The sequence below is a fragment of the Anolis carolinensis genome, chromosome 2, assembly GCF_035594765.1.
Source record: "Anolis carolinensis isolate JA03-04 chromosome 2, rAnoCar3.1.pri, whole genome shotgun sequence".
Classification (NCBI taxonomy): Eukaryota; Metazoa; Chordata; class Lepidosauria; order Squamata; family Dactyloidae; genus Anolis; species Anolis carolinensis.
Window position 1 is genome coordinate 175,016,982 of NC_085842.1, and position 17,247 is coordinate 175,034,228.

Below are 17,247 nucleotides of genomic sequence, written 5' to 3' on the forward strand. Positions count from 1 at the left end.
TTTCAATAAGGTCTTTGTTCTGTTCTGAGTTGGAAATAACAATGATAGTATTTCTGGGAGACAGAAATTATATTTCTCTCAGTCTTTCTTTCTTTCTTGTGCAGAAAAGGAGATCTGACAACCACTAAAGTGTTTTGCTTCATGTAAACATGCTCCCTGTCTTAAAATATTATAATATTGAAGAATATCTTTATCCAGTGCTACAAACACTCCTGGGGGCATGGGACATTTTTATCCCCTCAAATACGTTGAGATCAAAAAACATCTCAGAATGTTCTCAATGTAATTAATGTGCATGAAAGTTAATGTTAATAAAAATAAATTTCACAAGCAGTATTTTGGTTAATATGCACAACTGCACACATAGAGTACTTAGAAAGTTAAACATTCTATGCCAGAGAAATCCAAGACAAGTTGATGAGATCGGCAGATCTGTAAGCTATATTTTGTTCAAACTTTTTTTGAGTCAAAGGCAGAGGAAAGAAGTTATGCAAGGCACTGAAATCCCATCTGGGCCACTGAAAACTCTTCCATAGCTTTATGCAGCTTCTGTAAAGTATTAGATGCTTCAAACACTACCATGTTTGTACCACTCTTCAAATACAGGCTTGAAGAATGTAGTACTTATTGCGTTTTCAGTGAAATCATATTCTTAACTGTAGAACCCAATTCTAAATCTGAGTTTGCGCAAACAGACACAGATAGCCATGCCAACAAGGCAAGCTGTTCTCATTTATTACCTATATGTTGATAAACAGCACTAGTTTGATTTGGGAAAACCCTCAATTTAAAAGAATCAAAACAAAATCAAAATATTCCCTTACCGAGGTACACGGGGGTCATGCCATGTGCTTACACCAGTCTGAGTATGTAGGAAATACACCTGTCCTTGCTGAGTTGTCCTTTGCTCTGTTCATTAAAAAATACCAATGTGAAAACAAACAACAATAATAAAAGGATTTGTTTTCTCGACTAAATAAAATGTCAGTGAACATGAGTTGTAGAACAAGCAAATCAGGGATTAAATGTGCCACAGAAGGGATTTATTTGTAGAATTCCCATTCCCCAGAGATCAGTCTAAAGCTCAATTTTCCAGAATTGCTGTCCATGTGTGGTCTATAATAATAATAATAATAATAATAATAATAATAATAATAATAATAATAACAACAACTACTACTACTACTTTATTTTTATACCCCACCCCATCTCCCTGAAGGGACTCGGGACGGCTTACATGAGGCCTTGCCCGATACAACAATCAAATATCAATAACAACGCAAAAGCACAATTAACCCAATAAAAACATCAACATCAGTAAAAAAACAATCATTAAAATCAACATGAAGCATACAATGTTAAAAACTGGAGACTAATTCATAAATCCCGGGCAAAGTGCAGAATGTGCCGAAATGGGGAAAGGTAATTTCACAGTTGAAATGGACAATAAATTGCAGTATAACAATGGCAACACATCAAGAATGGGGCTATTATGGAATGGGCAAATAGATCAATCCAACAACAATTAAATGTCAAAGGCCTTTTGGAAGAGCCAGGTTTTTAAGCTCCTCCGGAAGGAGAGGAGGTTAGGGGCCTGCCTGATCTCCCTAGGGAGCGAGTTGCAAAGACGGGGGGCCATGACGGAGAAGGCCCTCTCTCTCGTCCCCACCAACCGTGACTGTGAGGGTGGTGGGAGCGAGAGAAGGGCCTCCCCCGACGAGCGAAGAGAACGTGCGGGTTCATAGGGGGAGATGCGGTCTCTACGGTAGGTGGGTCCCAAACCGTTTAGGGCTTTGTAGGTGATAACCTGCACCTTGAATTCTCACTACTTGAATAGTGAGAATAGTGAGACATAAGGAGGACTGGGGTGATATTATCTTATAAATTCCCAATATTTTGATATTTTATTCCACTTTTGTGTTCTATGTACAAACTGTTCTTCATTGTTCCTGCCCAATTGGAATAGTAGAATTTGCTTGATTTCAGTTTCGTAAAGCACAATCTTATGTATGTCTATGTTGTGTATAACAACTACTGCAACCTTTTGACGAGACCATGGGATAGTGTATACATAGTGTGTCATGGTATCTGACACTGGCTGAAGGTGCTTCTAGATTAGGCCATTCTGTTATGCAGTTGCCTTGCTTTGTTTATTACAATTTAAAGGTATTTGACTCTCTGCCATTTTATTTTGCTCCCATATTTTTCTACCATTCTTTCTTTCTTTTTTTTAGCATTAAACAGATGGAGGCAAAGGTGAAATAATTGCCCATTGCCTTTTCATTGGTATCAACCTTCTGGACATACCTGAATACACTGAGATATCCTATGCATTTTATACACTGAAATAATAGAACTGTTTCTTTAGGAATACAATGGGATTATATTACTGCATGTACCCAGCACACATGCAAACATATAGAACGGTACTGTCAAGAGTTAATAGCAAGAAGGATCATATTAAGCAGGAAATCTAAGCAATATGGTTATCCATGACCATCTCATAAAACAGTGCTGAATCAAAGACTTAGATTGTACAAAGATTTTGTTAACTATCAGAGATGCAACAAAAATTCCAAACTGAGCATTGTATGTCAAACATGGAAGATCATCTTGGCTGTAGAACTGTTCAGGACTGAAATAGACTGCTTGGCGAGAGGTAAATTCCTCTTTGGAGAACTGAAAGCACAGGCGGGATGATCATCTTCCAGAAGTGCTTTGGCTGTGAATTCCTGTGTAGAAGAGGCTTAGACTAGATGGCCCCTGTAGCCCCTTCCAACTCTAAGATTCTATGGCCAGCAGCTATTAATGGTGGGAATCAACTTAAAAGCAGTCAGCATACCATGCAATTTTATGTATACCAGAGGCTCATCCTATACATCTAGTAATGTTCTATGTGATGCATATTTATTATTATTCACACCCAATAATGTATTCTATGCCTAGCCCACACATTTATTTATCAACATTTTCACCTGAATACTTCATGAATGCTGCCTCTACTGCATTTAATGATTTAATCAATCAATCAATCAATCAAAATATTTATATTCCTCCACTTATCATGGGATCTTACAGCAGTGTAACAACAAGGAGAATGGTTTCTCTTCATTATCCAATAGCTCATGAAGAATTCTCCCCCCCTTTGCTCTTTTCATTATGATGATAGATGAGGAAGAAATGCCTCTCTTATTATGCATGAAGGTATCTCCCAACTCCTTTTTGCCAAATGAACCACACATGTTTTCATGCAACGAAACAAAAATCCTGCAGCCACAATCACTGCTAGCCCAACAATGATTTCACATAATTATTTAACAAAGGGTTTTTAAAAACCCTATAGCTGCAACCACGACAAGATCAATGCTGCAAAGACTTGCCAGAAGGCTTCTACACGTGGATCACGTCTTCAGAAATGGCCAATCATACACAGATTGGGTAAGGATCAAACAGACAGTTAAACAGTTTTAGCAATACGTACCATATCCTTCAGGTAAATCTGGAGGTGTATGTAGATGGGTCCTGCTCATGTAGTTCCTGTGCCTCTGAGATCTCACTCTTCTCTCTGCTAGCCTTGGATCAGATGTCTGTCCACATGTTGCACCATTGATTCCTGTGACAGGTGTGTTCTCATCCACAAAGCAACTTAGGGGTCGACCAGGACTGGAATATTCTGAGGCTGGCCTATTGAAAAAAAAGAACAGATTTCTTTGTGTGTTCATTTGTAAACTCATATACACAATTTTTGCCTAATATCTAAGAATGGAGTAACATTTCAGATGGAGTAGAAGGTGAAACTGGAAAAGATATAATTCACTTGAACATCTTGGAAAATTTGTTGCAACTAGGAAGTCCAATTTGAGTAAGAAGCTGGAGATTGCACATTACTCTTGGTTCAACAGATTTTCATGAGCTACAGCAGGATCACTAACAAAGATAATAGTGAATGAGACTGTGGGGGTCATAGACAAAGAATCATTAGGCCCTTAGGGTATGTCTCACCTAAGAAAGTAGATACAGCAAGGAAGATGAAGGTCCTGGCAAAGGAAATTGGTAAGCAGACATTACTGCCTATTCAACCTTCAAAGATAGTGAGAAATTATTCCACCAGAAGACCTTGGAGGTCTGCACACTCATACTTCCAAAAACCCCAGAAAAGTATTTTTAAAAAGATTATACTCCCTGTTCTTTCTAGAGGTGTTGATGAGCATTTTACCTGAGTTCTGCCTTTCTTTGTGTCATTTCTGGCACAAGAGATTCCTTTTATACAACAGAAAGTAACATGGAATTACTGCCCATCTGTGAGTTGGCTGCATTTACACATTCATCCTCCTTTGCTTCTAAATTATTGTCTAGGTGACCACTGACATTGTTTGACTATGATCTTTCTACTCAACAAATAAAGGATCAAGTGTCACTAATTTACAATAGTTTAATTGAACATAAATACGTCAGAGGACAAAGTGCTATGGGAGGTTGGTAACCTGACCTAGGAACAGTAAAAATAACAATCGGGACTAACATGTACACCTCCTTTGAAGTCCCGCTCAACTAGGGCTGTGAAAATTATTCATAAATGTTATTATAATTAAAATGTCAATAATGGTTTAAAAAACTGGCCCCAAAAGGCTGGAGACAATGCAATGACATAAGTACATTCAAAAGTGCCCTGTTTGTTCAAGCATAAAGAGATTTTGGCATAATATACTGGAACTAGCTTCAACCATCACTGGGGAAAATATATCATTATATCTCCAACTGTTACCACTTTAAGTAGGAAAAACAAAAAAGTACAAAAATCTAATTATATTATTTACTTTAGATGCTTCTATGGAAACATTCCTTGAAAACAGATAATCAGTGAATACTTGGCGAAAGTGGATCTGAGATGCTTGGTTACTAGACAAATTGTCAGACAACATACAAATTACCAAGAGACAAAAAAGCCAGGACACTTGTTGGGAAATTGCATCCATTTATTGAATTTGTTAATACAAAACATAATCAAGGCATCCACTGTCTTGGACTTTGGAATGAAATTTTGCTGAAGCTGAAGTTGGGAATGCTGCCCTGCCTTACCCATAGGAGGCATGCTGTTTGGTATTATTCTTGTTTTTGTTCTTATTTTATTGATTAGTAATGTCCACCTTTGTATGTATTTTCTTTTAGATCCAGCAATTCTATAAAAGGGATTTTTTTAAATTACAGAGACTATGCAGTAGAAAGGTGTTTTTTCCCCCTTATTAAAGGAAATGACTCTAAAACTATGGGTAGTTAAAAGTATTATGATCAGTGACAAGAATGCCAACATATTCATTCTAATCAATTCCATTCAGAAGCCTAGTAACAGAATCTAAGTATAGCAGACTCTCGCTTATTCAACCTTTGCTAATCCAACGTTCTATATTATCCAACACAGTCAATGTTTTCAATATATTGTGATGTTTTGGTGCTAAATTCGTAAATATAAAAATTACTATATAATATTGCCATGTATTGAACTGCTTTTTCTGTTGATTTGTTGTAAAGCATGATGTTTTGGTGCTTAATTTGTAAAATTATACTATAATTTGACATTTAATAGGCTTTTCCTTAATCGTTCCTTATTATCCAATATTTTCACTTATCCAACGTTCTGCCAGCCCATTTATGTTGGATAAGCGAGACTCTACAGTATAAAGATTTGTGAACTAACTGAGATGAACAAATTGACTATGCTGATGAAGGAGAAATCTCTGACCAACTTAAAGGAAGTTTGGGATGTGTTTATTACTTTTTCACAACACTTGTCAACTGCAGGATTTATGAATGAGAATAGCATTATACATCATTTAAAGGGAACAGACTAGTAAGGGATAAAACCCATCAGACTGTGAATGTGAGGTTCATAGATCTGTCTTTTTGTCTGTTCCTTAGTCTAGTATTTGTGTGTTTTGATTTATTGTTTGTTTTGTTATTTTTAATAGGTATTTAGTTGGAATTCTGTAGCAGTGGATAGAATGTAGTTGTGTAGTTTCTAATATTGCATACTCCCCCCAAACTTGCTTGTTTTGTTATTACTGTTCTATTATCACTTTTCTTTCTGGAATAAAAATGACTTGGGGGGGGGGAGACAAAATCTAAGTACTACTTGTTGCCACAAAATATTCAATGCTGCTTTGTATAGCAATATACATGCCATTTAGATCCTACTTAAAATGAAACCAAGAGAAATGAAGAGCCCAGGTAACATAGTAACTGCATTCCAGAATAATGGCTTATACTGAATAAGCAAAGTATTTAGTTTCAAGTTGCTCCTTCCCACAAGCCAAATGCTAATCAAACAAGGACTGGTTTCTTTAGCATGTCATATGAAGCAAGGATCTGGACATGTTGCTTTACAGACTAGGATTGCAAATTAGCAAACATTTTGCAGTGAAATCTTGACTTACAAGTGCACCAACTTATGGTTTTTTTGAGATACGAACCATCGCTCCTCCAATTCTTAGCTTTGAAATGCCAGTCAAGATCTGAGTTACAAGCTTGGTCACAAAAAAAATTATATCCATAAATCAAGGTATCACTGTATTAACAAGGCAACATAATTCTAGAGAACTGTGCCTTATCCTATCAAATGTAACCATTGATTTCTATCTTGCTCAATATGGAATATTTCAAACTTTTAAAAACTATTTTTAAAAATTCAAAATGGCCATGATGGCCTATATGCTAACCATCTTATGTTACAGACTCATCTCATGGCAGAGTGCCCACCTATTGCAAACAAGTCCATTCCCACATTATTGCAAGGGTTAGTATGAGCAACACTATACTGATGGAGGTTATGGGGAAATGGAATTTATGCCACACGAAAGAACAGTGCCATACCTCAAACCTTTCTGACTATTTGCTGAGAAATAACCATGCATCACAGGAATATAAAGTAGCTTCCATTATATTTCTCTCTGATTCTTACTAAGAAACAGATTGAGCAGTAGAAAAAAATTATATTATAGGAGTAACATTAGGGAAGAGCCTTGTAACCAAGGACAACATCATCAAGTGGCAGAATTACCCTCTATATCCATGTATATGTCTAGAAATGTTAATCAAAAATTAGTCCAAAAAAAACCTGATAGATTTCTTCATGGCTCAATGTAAGTACTGTACCTTAACTCTCAACAAAAAAGGAACCGCCTCCTTTCTCTAAATAGAGTGGCAAAAGGAGAGAGGCTGATAAGTCCTGGGAGAAACTAAAAGCACAGCTCCTTTTTGTTTTCTCCATTTCTGCCACTTTTTGAATGCCTAGTAAATCTATAACTTTGGCTCCCATATCTTTCCTGACTTATTTGCGAGGTCAACTTACACATGAGTATTTATAATAATAGGGAGTGGTCAGATGTAAATTAACTAGAAGTTCTAGAAATAGTGAGCTCCTACTGATTCTAATCACTACCGGACAGCCTCTAATACCACATCACTGTGAAACCCACAGAATTCAATATAATTACAATATAATTACATTTTCAGTAGTAGTTTGTGATCAAATATTGAGTGACGTAAAGAATAAGGATCAGTAAACACTGACAGTTGTAAAAACACAAAGTTTCTTCTTCAGAGCTTAAAAAGAATTAAGATTAATAGGTTACAATAATTATTCAAAATACTGAAATTAAAAATAATAATGATTTGAATCATATGTTAATGGATCAAGTAAGGATTAATGTTTCAAATTATTTAGCTTCTTTATGGCATTTAGGAATATGGTGAACTCTCAGTATTTGGTTTTTTTAAAAGATACTACATTATTAAGATAATGAAATTATACTGTATAAAACGTTTTAACAATTACCATGAACAAATTAATTTCTAAATTGGCATTAGTGATTGCTATGAGGTCAATTTATACATGAGTATTTATAATAATAGGGAGTGGTCAGATGTAAATTAACTAGAAGTTCTAGAAATAGCGAGCTCCTACTGATTGTTGCAAAAAGTGTGGGTACAAAAATTTATTTTCTGAAATTTCATGGTACGCATCTTCTCTCAAATAATTCTTACCGTGTTGGTCGTTCCCACTGTGTTGTTCGTGTAATGTGATTTAAGTACTGAATTCTTCCAGAAGCTGTCCTTCTTTCTTCCCAACTAAAATGTATATGATGAAAGCAAAACAAGTCTTACTTATCACAAGTTTGCTCCATGTGAGTTTCAGCCAACAGTTAGCCTACTATGTTCATTTACATTCTCATTGCTATGACACAACACATTGTGGGCTGAATCAAGAGTAATCTTCATACAAGTGGAGGGGGGGGGGAGTAAAAGTGGACTCCGATTCTCTCCTTCCCATGGAAGATAATTCTAGAGAACCGTGTCTTATTCTGTCAAATGTAATTGTTAATTTCTATCTTGCTATCTTTCTGAAAATGGCCCACAGTGGGTAAGGGGAACCTCCTGAAACATGTGAGTTGTACTGTGTAGAAGGGGACACCCCCAAAAATCAAAAGGATTTTTTTTTCTGTAAGAGGAGCCATTATGTGAGTTCAAGACAAATCCTGAATCACATTCTGATATAGCTGCCCTTTCCCATGCATTTTAGAAAATTTATCTAGCCTCTTCTGAATTAGAATAAAATAACGTTGTTGTCATTGTACATAATTGTCATCCCCAATCACATTATATATGTACAAATTACAAAACAAAACATTCTAATCACTATTGGACAGCCTCTAATACCACATCAGTGTGAAACCCACAAAATTCAATATAATTACAACGTACATTTTCAGTAGTAGTTTGTGATCAAATACTGAATGGCGTAAAGAATAAGGATCAGTAAACACTGACAGTTGTAAAAACACAGAACCATGCCACATTCAGTGAGCATTTCTGAATTCTGTATATGTACCTATGCAGAAATAGTCAAGTTTGTTTTTACATAATAAAGAAAGAAAAGGGTAACAAATGTATATGATCCAAAAAGAAAACAAGTTTCTTCTTCAGAGCTTAAAAAGAATTAGTTAATATTAATAGGTTACAACAATTATTCAAAATACTGAAATTAAAAAGAATGATTTGATTCATGGACTAACAATGATGTTAATGGGTCGAGTAAGGATTAATGTTTCAAATTATTTAGCTTTTTTATGACATTTGGGAATGGTGAACTCTCAGTGTTTAATTTTTTAAAAGATACTACTAACACATTATTAAGATAATGAAATTATACTGTATAAAACATTTTAACGATTACCATGAACAAATTAGTTTCTAAATTGGCATTAGTGATTGCTGATTAGCTTTAACACTAATGTTTTTGTGCTCTGGAGTGTATTGTTCCTGCTTTCAAAATGTTAACTTACCCATCAGGTAAATCATTGTCAAATAGTCTACTGCAGTCCACAACTTGCCCTCCTGTGCCTATCCTGTCTCTAGATTGAAGACTTACTATTAAAAAAGAGAAATCAAAATTAGAAAGGTTGCAATATACTTTAAATCGCAACTATATTTAGAAAACAATGTATAGATGCTGCTGGACTGCAACTTCCTATATTCCTTTTGTTGGCTATACTGATTTGAACTACTGGGAGTTGCAGTTCGACGACTTCAGGTTGGTTGTATGACTCCCATCCCAGATTTGCTAGTATCTTTACAAGGTCATCAGCAGGTTTTTTTAAAAATACGGCAGACGTTTTTCAATAGAGGCAAGTTCAAAACAACTTTAGTCTGAAATGGCTAAAATAACACATTATTGAAACTTTTATTTACACTAAAGCATGTAGCTAACTCCATCAAACATATATTTTGATTATAATCTAACAAGTTGTTTTAAGCCTATGAAAGAGAGAAACCTTTGAAACTCTGCCTTGATAAAGATATACAAAAAACAATCACCTCCTTTATCTACCAAAAGCACCTGACTGTGGAGTGGTGCTTTCCTCCAGCTATTTTCTATCATTCTCCACCAACACAAGCAAGGTAATTTAAGTGATCCTAAAATAATGTAACACTATTTTGAACAAGCTAGTACTGAACTAAATAAAACAATTGTCTTAGGTATCTAAGCACAGCTAGTTCAATCTGCCCAGGGAGGAGAGTAAGGAGGACCCTGTGGAAGCTGAAAGGACAGCAACACCATAGGGGAAGCAAATGTGAAGTTGGGTAAATGAAGATACAATATGGAATACAAATGAGAAAAAGCAAAATGACCTTGTAGCATCTGCTCCCAAACCTGAGAGCGTCCCTTTTTGAAAAAAAAAATCACACACATGAAAGTCGTGATTAACTCAGATATTACTTTGACAAGACAAACTGCTCAAGCTATCATAATGAAACACCAGGAGAAGTGGAGAGTGCTGCTACCTGGAGACTAGAACAAGGAGCAATAGACTCAAAGTGCAGGAAAAAAGATTCCACATAAACATCAGGAAGAACCTGCTGGTAACAGCTATTTAACAGTGAAATATGCTGCGTCCTTGGAGTGTGTCTCCTTCTCTGGAGATTTTTAAACAAAGGCTGGATGACACAGTAGTAGTAGCAAATTTATTGATTAACCCTTAGGCTAATCACAGTATCAAAAAGGCTTGATAAAACATGCTTACATACCATATAGTAAGTTAAGTAAAACACTTATAACAATACAGTAAATAAATATGATAAAACTGAATATATACATCACATTTCCGTATCACCCCTACAATTTACCCCAATCAGCCCCACGCATGTAGTTCTCCGATGTATTGCTCTGCTTAAAAAACAGAGCTGTATTATATGTTATTTTTGGGTCTTGGCCACACATAAAATATGTTGTTCTGATGTGGGATTCCCAATGAATTGTCTGTTTAATATATGAACCAAGGCACAAGTCCCTCATCTTCTGGTACAATTTACAATCAAATAATATGTGTGCTATATCCTCAATTTCAGGTGTTCCGCAAATACAAATCCATTCATTGTAAGGGATGCTGTTAAATCTCCCGTATCTGACCATTGTCTCAAGCTGATCAAATCTAGCTCGAGTGAATACCTCTATAAAATGTTTTGGCATTTGGATTTTTAGATAGTTGGCAATTTGGAAAGTATGTTTATATCGACTCAGCCATTTTAGGTTGGCCACCTTACTGAAGGTGGCTATATCGTTTTGTGCTTCAATGTCCAAAATTCTTTATATAGTACTATTTTTTACTTGATCACTTAAGGCACAGGAGACAGGGAGCCCACAACTTCTTAAGTAATTTGTCAACTGCGTAATCCAAAAGGTCTGTAGTTGGGAATTTATCTGTTCTAATAGGCACCATTTTGGGAGTCTATTGGGCTCCATTACATTGATTTTACACCAGTAATTATATGCTCTAAGTTTAGATTGTGCTTGGATTGCATAAATTTCTAGTTCAGCTCTCACTGCAGCAGCTGAGGTTCTTTTATCTACTCCCAATATGCTTCTCAAGTGCAGAGATTTTGCTTGTTCCATTACTGAGACAGAATTTAAACCCCATACTTCTGCTGCATACAAAAGCATAGGTGTAACCTTAGCTTTATATACTTTAATTACCAGGATTGGAGTACCTGGGTGGCTATGCATTTTTAGTTTAAGTATTAGATTCAGGCAAGCTTTTGCTCCGAGTGCGTTCCTTTGGTGATGAAAAGTCCAAGAACCAGTCTCAGAGAAAGTTACTCCAAGATAAGGGAAGGTGTTCACTTGTTCTATTACCTCGCCATCTAATTGCCACCTGTATCTCTATGCTGTCTTTTTCCAAACACCATTATTTTTGACTTTGATTTATTGATTATTAGAGAGTTATCTTGGCAATAGAAGCTGAGTCTTAACAACCTATGAAGTTCAACTTGTGAATGTGATAGTAATATATCATCAGCATAAAACAACGAGTTTTAGAATGTGTTTAGGACTTTAGGCATATAAGCTACAGGGTCCTTCATTACTCCAGGCAGGTCATTGATATAGAAATTAAATAATATTTGTGCTAAAATGCACCCTTGTCTTACTCCTTTATATGTATTGATCCTGCTTGTCATAGCTCCATTTACCCCAAACAGTACTCTCAAACAGGTGTTTGTATATAAGGCTTTGATCAGTAGCAACAGTTTAGGTTCAATTTTAAGGGCAAACAACTTATTCCATAACACTTCTCTGTTCACCGTATCAAATGCTGCAGAGAGATCAATAAAGACAGCATACAAGTGTCTCCCCTTATAGGCGTGTTTAGAAATCAAGTGATTCAGAATAAAACAGTTACTGATGGTAAATCTATTTTGTCTAAACCTGCTTGTTCTTCTGCAAGGATATCTTTTTCGCTTACCCAGCTTTCAACTCTGCTCAATAGGAACCTAGCATAAATTTTGGATACAATATCTATTAAACTAATGGGTCTATAATTACTGGGATCCTTTTAATTCCCTTTTTTATATATGGGAACCACTATTGCCAACTTACATACAACTGGAATCTGGCAGGTATTGTTTATATGTGTAAAGAAGCCCGCCAAAAGAGGAGCCCACCAATCAGGATCTTTTTTAAATAATCCGGTTGGTAAGAAATCTTCCCCAGGTGCTTTGTCACTCTTTAAGCCTTTAATCATACACTGTACTGTATCTCTTTTTCTGAAACTGGCGACCAGGGAGGAGGGGCTTCCATGCATAATGAATCACTACTTAAGTGCTGTTTCTCTACAGGTTCTGTTAGAGAAAATAAATCTTGATAGTAATTCTCCCACTCCTTAGCCGAGATTGGTATATCAGGTGAAAATCTCCATTCCTTTAATATTTCGGCTACAGAATGCCAAAATATAGCTGAATTATGACTCTTTGCTGCTATTTCAAGTCCAGACCAAGTTGCGGTGGCATAATTTATTTTCTTTAATTTTATAAGTTTTTTATATTTCTGTCTAAGGGTCAACATCTTGGCTTGAATCAGAGCAGAGGAACGCCTCTGGGCAAGTCTCATGGCTGAGTTTAGTTTCTTTCTTAACAGCCAACATTCAGTGTCAAACCTGGATGGCACAGGGATACAGGTTTGCCTCTGCCTGGAGAACTAATTCCAGAGATTCATGGTGTGTGTGTGTGGGGGGGGTGTCTCACATTCAGCACAATATTTGTATTACTGGATCCAATAGGCCACTGCCCCACAGTGCTTTTTATCAGGAAGAAATTTTTATTTTATCAGGAAGATTATGGCAATGAAAGAAAGCATTTGAAGATTTGGAATGAAAGACCACCACTATACTTAAGAAAGTTATCTCTCTTCCTCATGAGATTGAAATGAGGCAACAAAAATGCTAAAATAATACCCAGAAACAATAATAATGTTATGGGTAAGGGCCAATAAATGGCAACTCACTCTTGATACTCCTGAGATTCTGTGGACAGACCCCCCCCCCCCCCCAAGAAACATCATATTCTACATGGGTATTTCCCTCTTAGAGAATCAAATTTTAATCTGCAGGAAACGTTTGGATTTACTTTTGTCACTGGAAGCTCATATAGCAGAGGTGTCAAACTTGTGGGCTCACAGTGGTTCAGGCCTCCGACTCCCAGAAGCCTTGGTCAGCTTGTCCAATGGCCAGGAATTCTGGGAGCTGAAATCCAAAACACTATATGACATCACTGTCATATAGTCTCTGTGGTATGGACAGCTCTCCTGGGCCCAGATAATTTATTGACACTTATCAATGTAACATTTTTTCTCTGTGATGTGGCAGCCTGTTGAAAATTTCTATTCCCTCTTCATCTATACACATAATAAAATGAAAATCTGTATGTGTGTTTGTGGCATGGGTGTCTGCTCACACAGACAGCCTCCGGCCTCCACAAACAGGCTACAGTTCCCCGTTCTGTGGAGCAAGTCATTCCCATTCTTTAAGTACTCATACTAAGCAGAACTATGGCAGTGCTTCTAAGTTATTTAAATTGTGGTTTTCTAATAATCTTGGATTACTTTGCACTTTAAAATGAACTTTGCACTTTTCCCTAGCCTGAGTTTTGTAGCACACAACTGTTTTGAAATATTTTAGAAGTGGCCCATTGCTTTTAAGTAATAGTTTACACAAAACAAAGCAATACTAAAGAAATAAGAAGAGTTGATATGCTGCATGCAGTTTACAATTCCAGTAAAATAGGGGCACGTTATCTAAAATGATAATCTTTCTTGTTCTGGTAACACTCCATATTGTAAGGAATTCTTTTTACAACAGAATAATATGCCATTTTTCTGCCTGAAGTACTATAAAAATCAAATGTAGACAGCATGTGAAAGCCTAAGTAGCTTTATTTACTTTATAAACAGGAGAGTCAAGAATGAAACTGAACACATAACTTTATTTGTGGTTTCTGTGGCATTAAGATTAATGTGCTTTTCCTAATCCTGTTTAGATTGGAAATGAAAGCTCATGTCTAGACCAAAATGAGCATCCATCCAGCAAAAGATAATAGAGAAACTGGTTTCCAATTGTAACCGAAAACATGCCAGTATTCTGACTGTAGGACATCAACTGCAAACCTAATGCTACAATCTCAGCAACTACAGTCAACATCTATCTATATATATATAAAAGGATAAAAAAAAAATTCGGCCTAGGACAAAATAACAAAACTACACATCCCAGAAACACTAAACTTGGCAACACAACCCCTCATCCATGCCTCTACGTTCATACAACAAAAAGAAAAGAAAAATAAAGTCCTAATTAGAGGGAGAGGAATAATTGTGTTTTATCCAATTGCTGCCAGTTACATAGCTAAACTCTGCCCACTTGGTCTCTTAGCAACCTACTCAGCCCAGGGGACAGGCACAGTTAGGCCTCAGGCCTCTTCCACACTGCCTATAAGTTACAGATTATCTGATTTTAACTGGATTATTGGGCAGTGTAGACTCAAGGCCCTTCCACACAGCTATATTACCCATTTATAATCTTATATTATCTGCTTTGAACTGGATTATCTTGAGTCCACACTGCCAGATAATTTACTTCAGTGTGCATTTTATACAGCTGTGTAGAAGGGGCCTCATATAATCCAGTTCTAAGCAGATAATATAAGATTATAAATATACAGTAGAGTCTAAACATACTGTATAAATATACAGTAGAGTGAATATGTTGGATAATAAGAAGGGATTCAGGAAAAGCCGATTAAACATCAAATTAGGTAATGATTATACAAATTAAACACCAAACATCATGTTATACAACAAATTTGACAGAAAAAGTAGTTCAATGCTCAGTAATGCTATGTTGTAATTACTGTATTTACAAATTTAGCACCAAAATATCACAATGAATTTAAAACATTGACTACAAAAACATTGACTACTAAAAGGCAGACTGTGTTGGATAATCCAGAACACTGGATAAGTGAATGTTAGATAAGTGAGATTCTACTGTAATATGAAATAATTACTGTGGTAATCCAGTCCAACCCAATTCTGCTATGGAGGACACAATCCAAGCAAGCCCAACAGATGGCCACCCAGCCTCTCAATACTACTACCACTACTGATAATAATAATAATAATAACAACAACAACAACAACATCATCATCATCATCATCATCATACAATCCTAAAGTTTGGAGTGATCCCTAAGGATCATCCAGATCAACTTCCTTCTACCATGCAGGAGGACACAATCCAAGCACTTCTGACAGATGGCCATCCAGCCTCTACGTAATATTGATGATGAAGATGATGATAATAATAATAATAATAATAATAGAAGCATAGAATCCAAGAGTTTGGAGAGACCCCCCTAAGGGCCATCCAGCCCAACCCTTTCTACTATGCAGCAGGACACAATCCAAGCATTCACAACACATGGACAACGTATAAATACTATACAATACTACACAGGAACATAGACCCCCTCCACCCTCACCACTTTCACAGTACACAAACAACCAAATGCATACTAAACATAAAGACAACCATACAACAGACATTCAAAATCACCACTTCAACAAGTTCTCACCAACACTACCAGACAATGCCACAGCAACACGTGGCTGGGCACAGCTAGTTTTCTATATAATGCTAAATGATCATACAAGTACGTGGAACAGATTACTCTAAAATCTCATTTAAGTTATGGGTTATTCTGCTTTACTTTGCTTTAGTTAAACCCACATTCATATACATAAGGAAGTAGTCTTTTTTATATATACAGAACTAGACATAACCTCATCTCTGCCTTTGTTGTAAACTGCTGTCAAGTCAACTGACCCAGGGGGATCCCATGAATTTTGAGTATTTTGAGTAGCCGTCACCAACAGCACGACAGCCTGATAGTCATGCAGTAACAGCCACAGGTAGGTATCTTTATTGCGGGATCCCAAGCCTGACTTCATCATTCTTAATGCATCATTGATCTGCAAGAGAATGATTTCAGGGAAACTGCAATAGAATGATTTCAGGCTGAGCTTTAGCACAGCAGGTTAACCGCCAGCTGCAGTAAATCTTGCCAAACAAAAGATTGACAGTTTAAAGCCCAGGTCAGGGTGAGCTTCTGGCCTTTAGCCCAGCTTCTGTCTATCTAGCAGTTTTGAAAGCAATGTGAGTATATAAATAGGTATTGCTTAAGTGGGGAGGTATTTAAGGCACCCATATGGAAATGCCAGAAATTGCCAGCGATTCAATCGGCAGGTAAAGTGAAGCGATAGCACCCTCTTCCCCCCCCCCCCCCACCACCACCACCCTCCGTGGCTCTTGAACAGAGCACAGCCTACAAGATGTCGAAGATGAGAAATTCTATATATATCTCTATCTATGTACAGTTGTCTGTCTTGTCAGTGTATAACGACATTGAATTTTTGATGTATATGTATTCTGTGATCTGCTCTGAGTCCCCTTTGGGATGAGAAGGGTGAAATATAAATACTGTAAATAAATAAATAAATATTCAGGACTTTCAGACTTAAAGCTGTGGCTGAGTAGATTGGGTCAATCCTACTACTGCATGGTCTTCCTCTGTTCCTGCTACATTCTACCTTCCCAAGGATTATTGTCTTTTCTAGTGAATCAGGTCTTCTCGTGATATGGCCAAAATATGACAGTCTCAGTACAGTCACCTAGGCTTCCAGTGAGATGTAAGGCTTGATTTGCTCAAGGATCAATTTATTTGTTTCTCGACAATTCACCGTATCCACAGAACTCTCCTTCAGCATCACATGTCAAATAGGATGATTCGTTTCTATTTTTACACTGTCCAGCTTTCACAACAATACAAAGAAATTAGACATATATAGGGATAGACAACCCTAACTGG

At 36.6% G+C, this 17,247-nt stretch overlaps 1 protein-coding gene across 1 annotated transcript in view; it reads right to left on the reverse strand.

Moving 5' to 3' along the window:
* Window positions 1-17,247, reverse strand: part of smurf2 (SMAD specific E3 ubiquitin protein ligase 2) — a 110,358-nt gene that overhangs the window by 29,030 nt on the left and 64,081 nt on the right. Inside the window, exons 6-9 of the mRNA XM_008116381.3 lie at window positions 9,339-9,423; window positions 8,041-8,124; window positions 3,482-3,684; window positions 825-909 (exon numbers count right to left, since the gene is read on the reverse strand). Coding sequence (XP_008114588.2) covers window positions 825-909; window positions 3,482-3,684; window positions 8,041-8,124; window positions 9,339-9,423 — 457 coding nt within the window. The remainder of the gene's footprint in view (window positions 1-824; window positions 910-3,481; window positions 3,685-8,040; window positions 8,125-9,338; window positions 9,424-17,247) is intronic.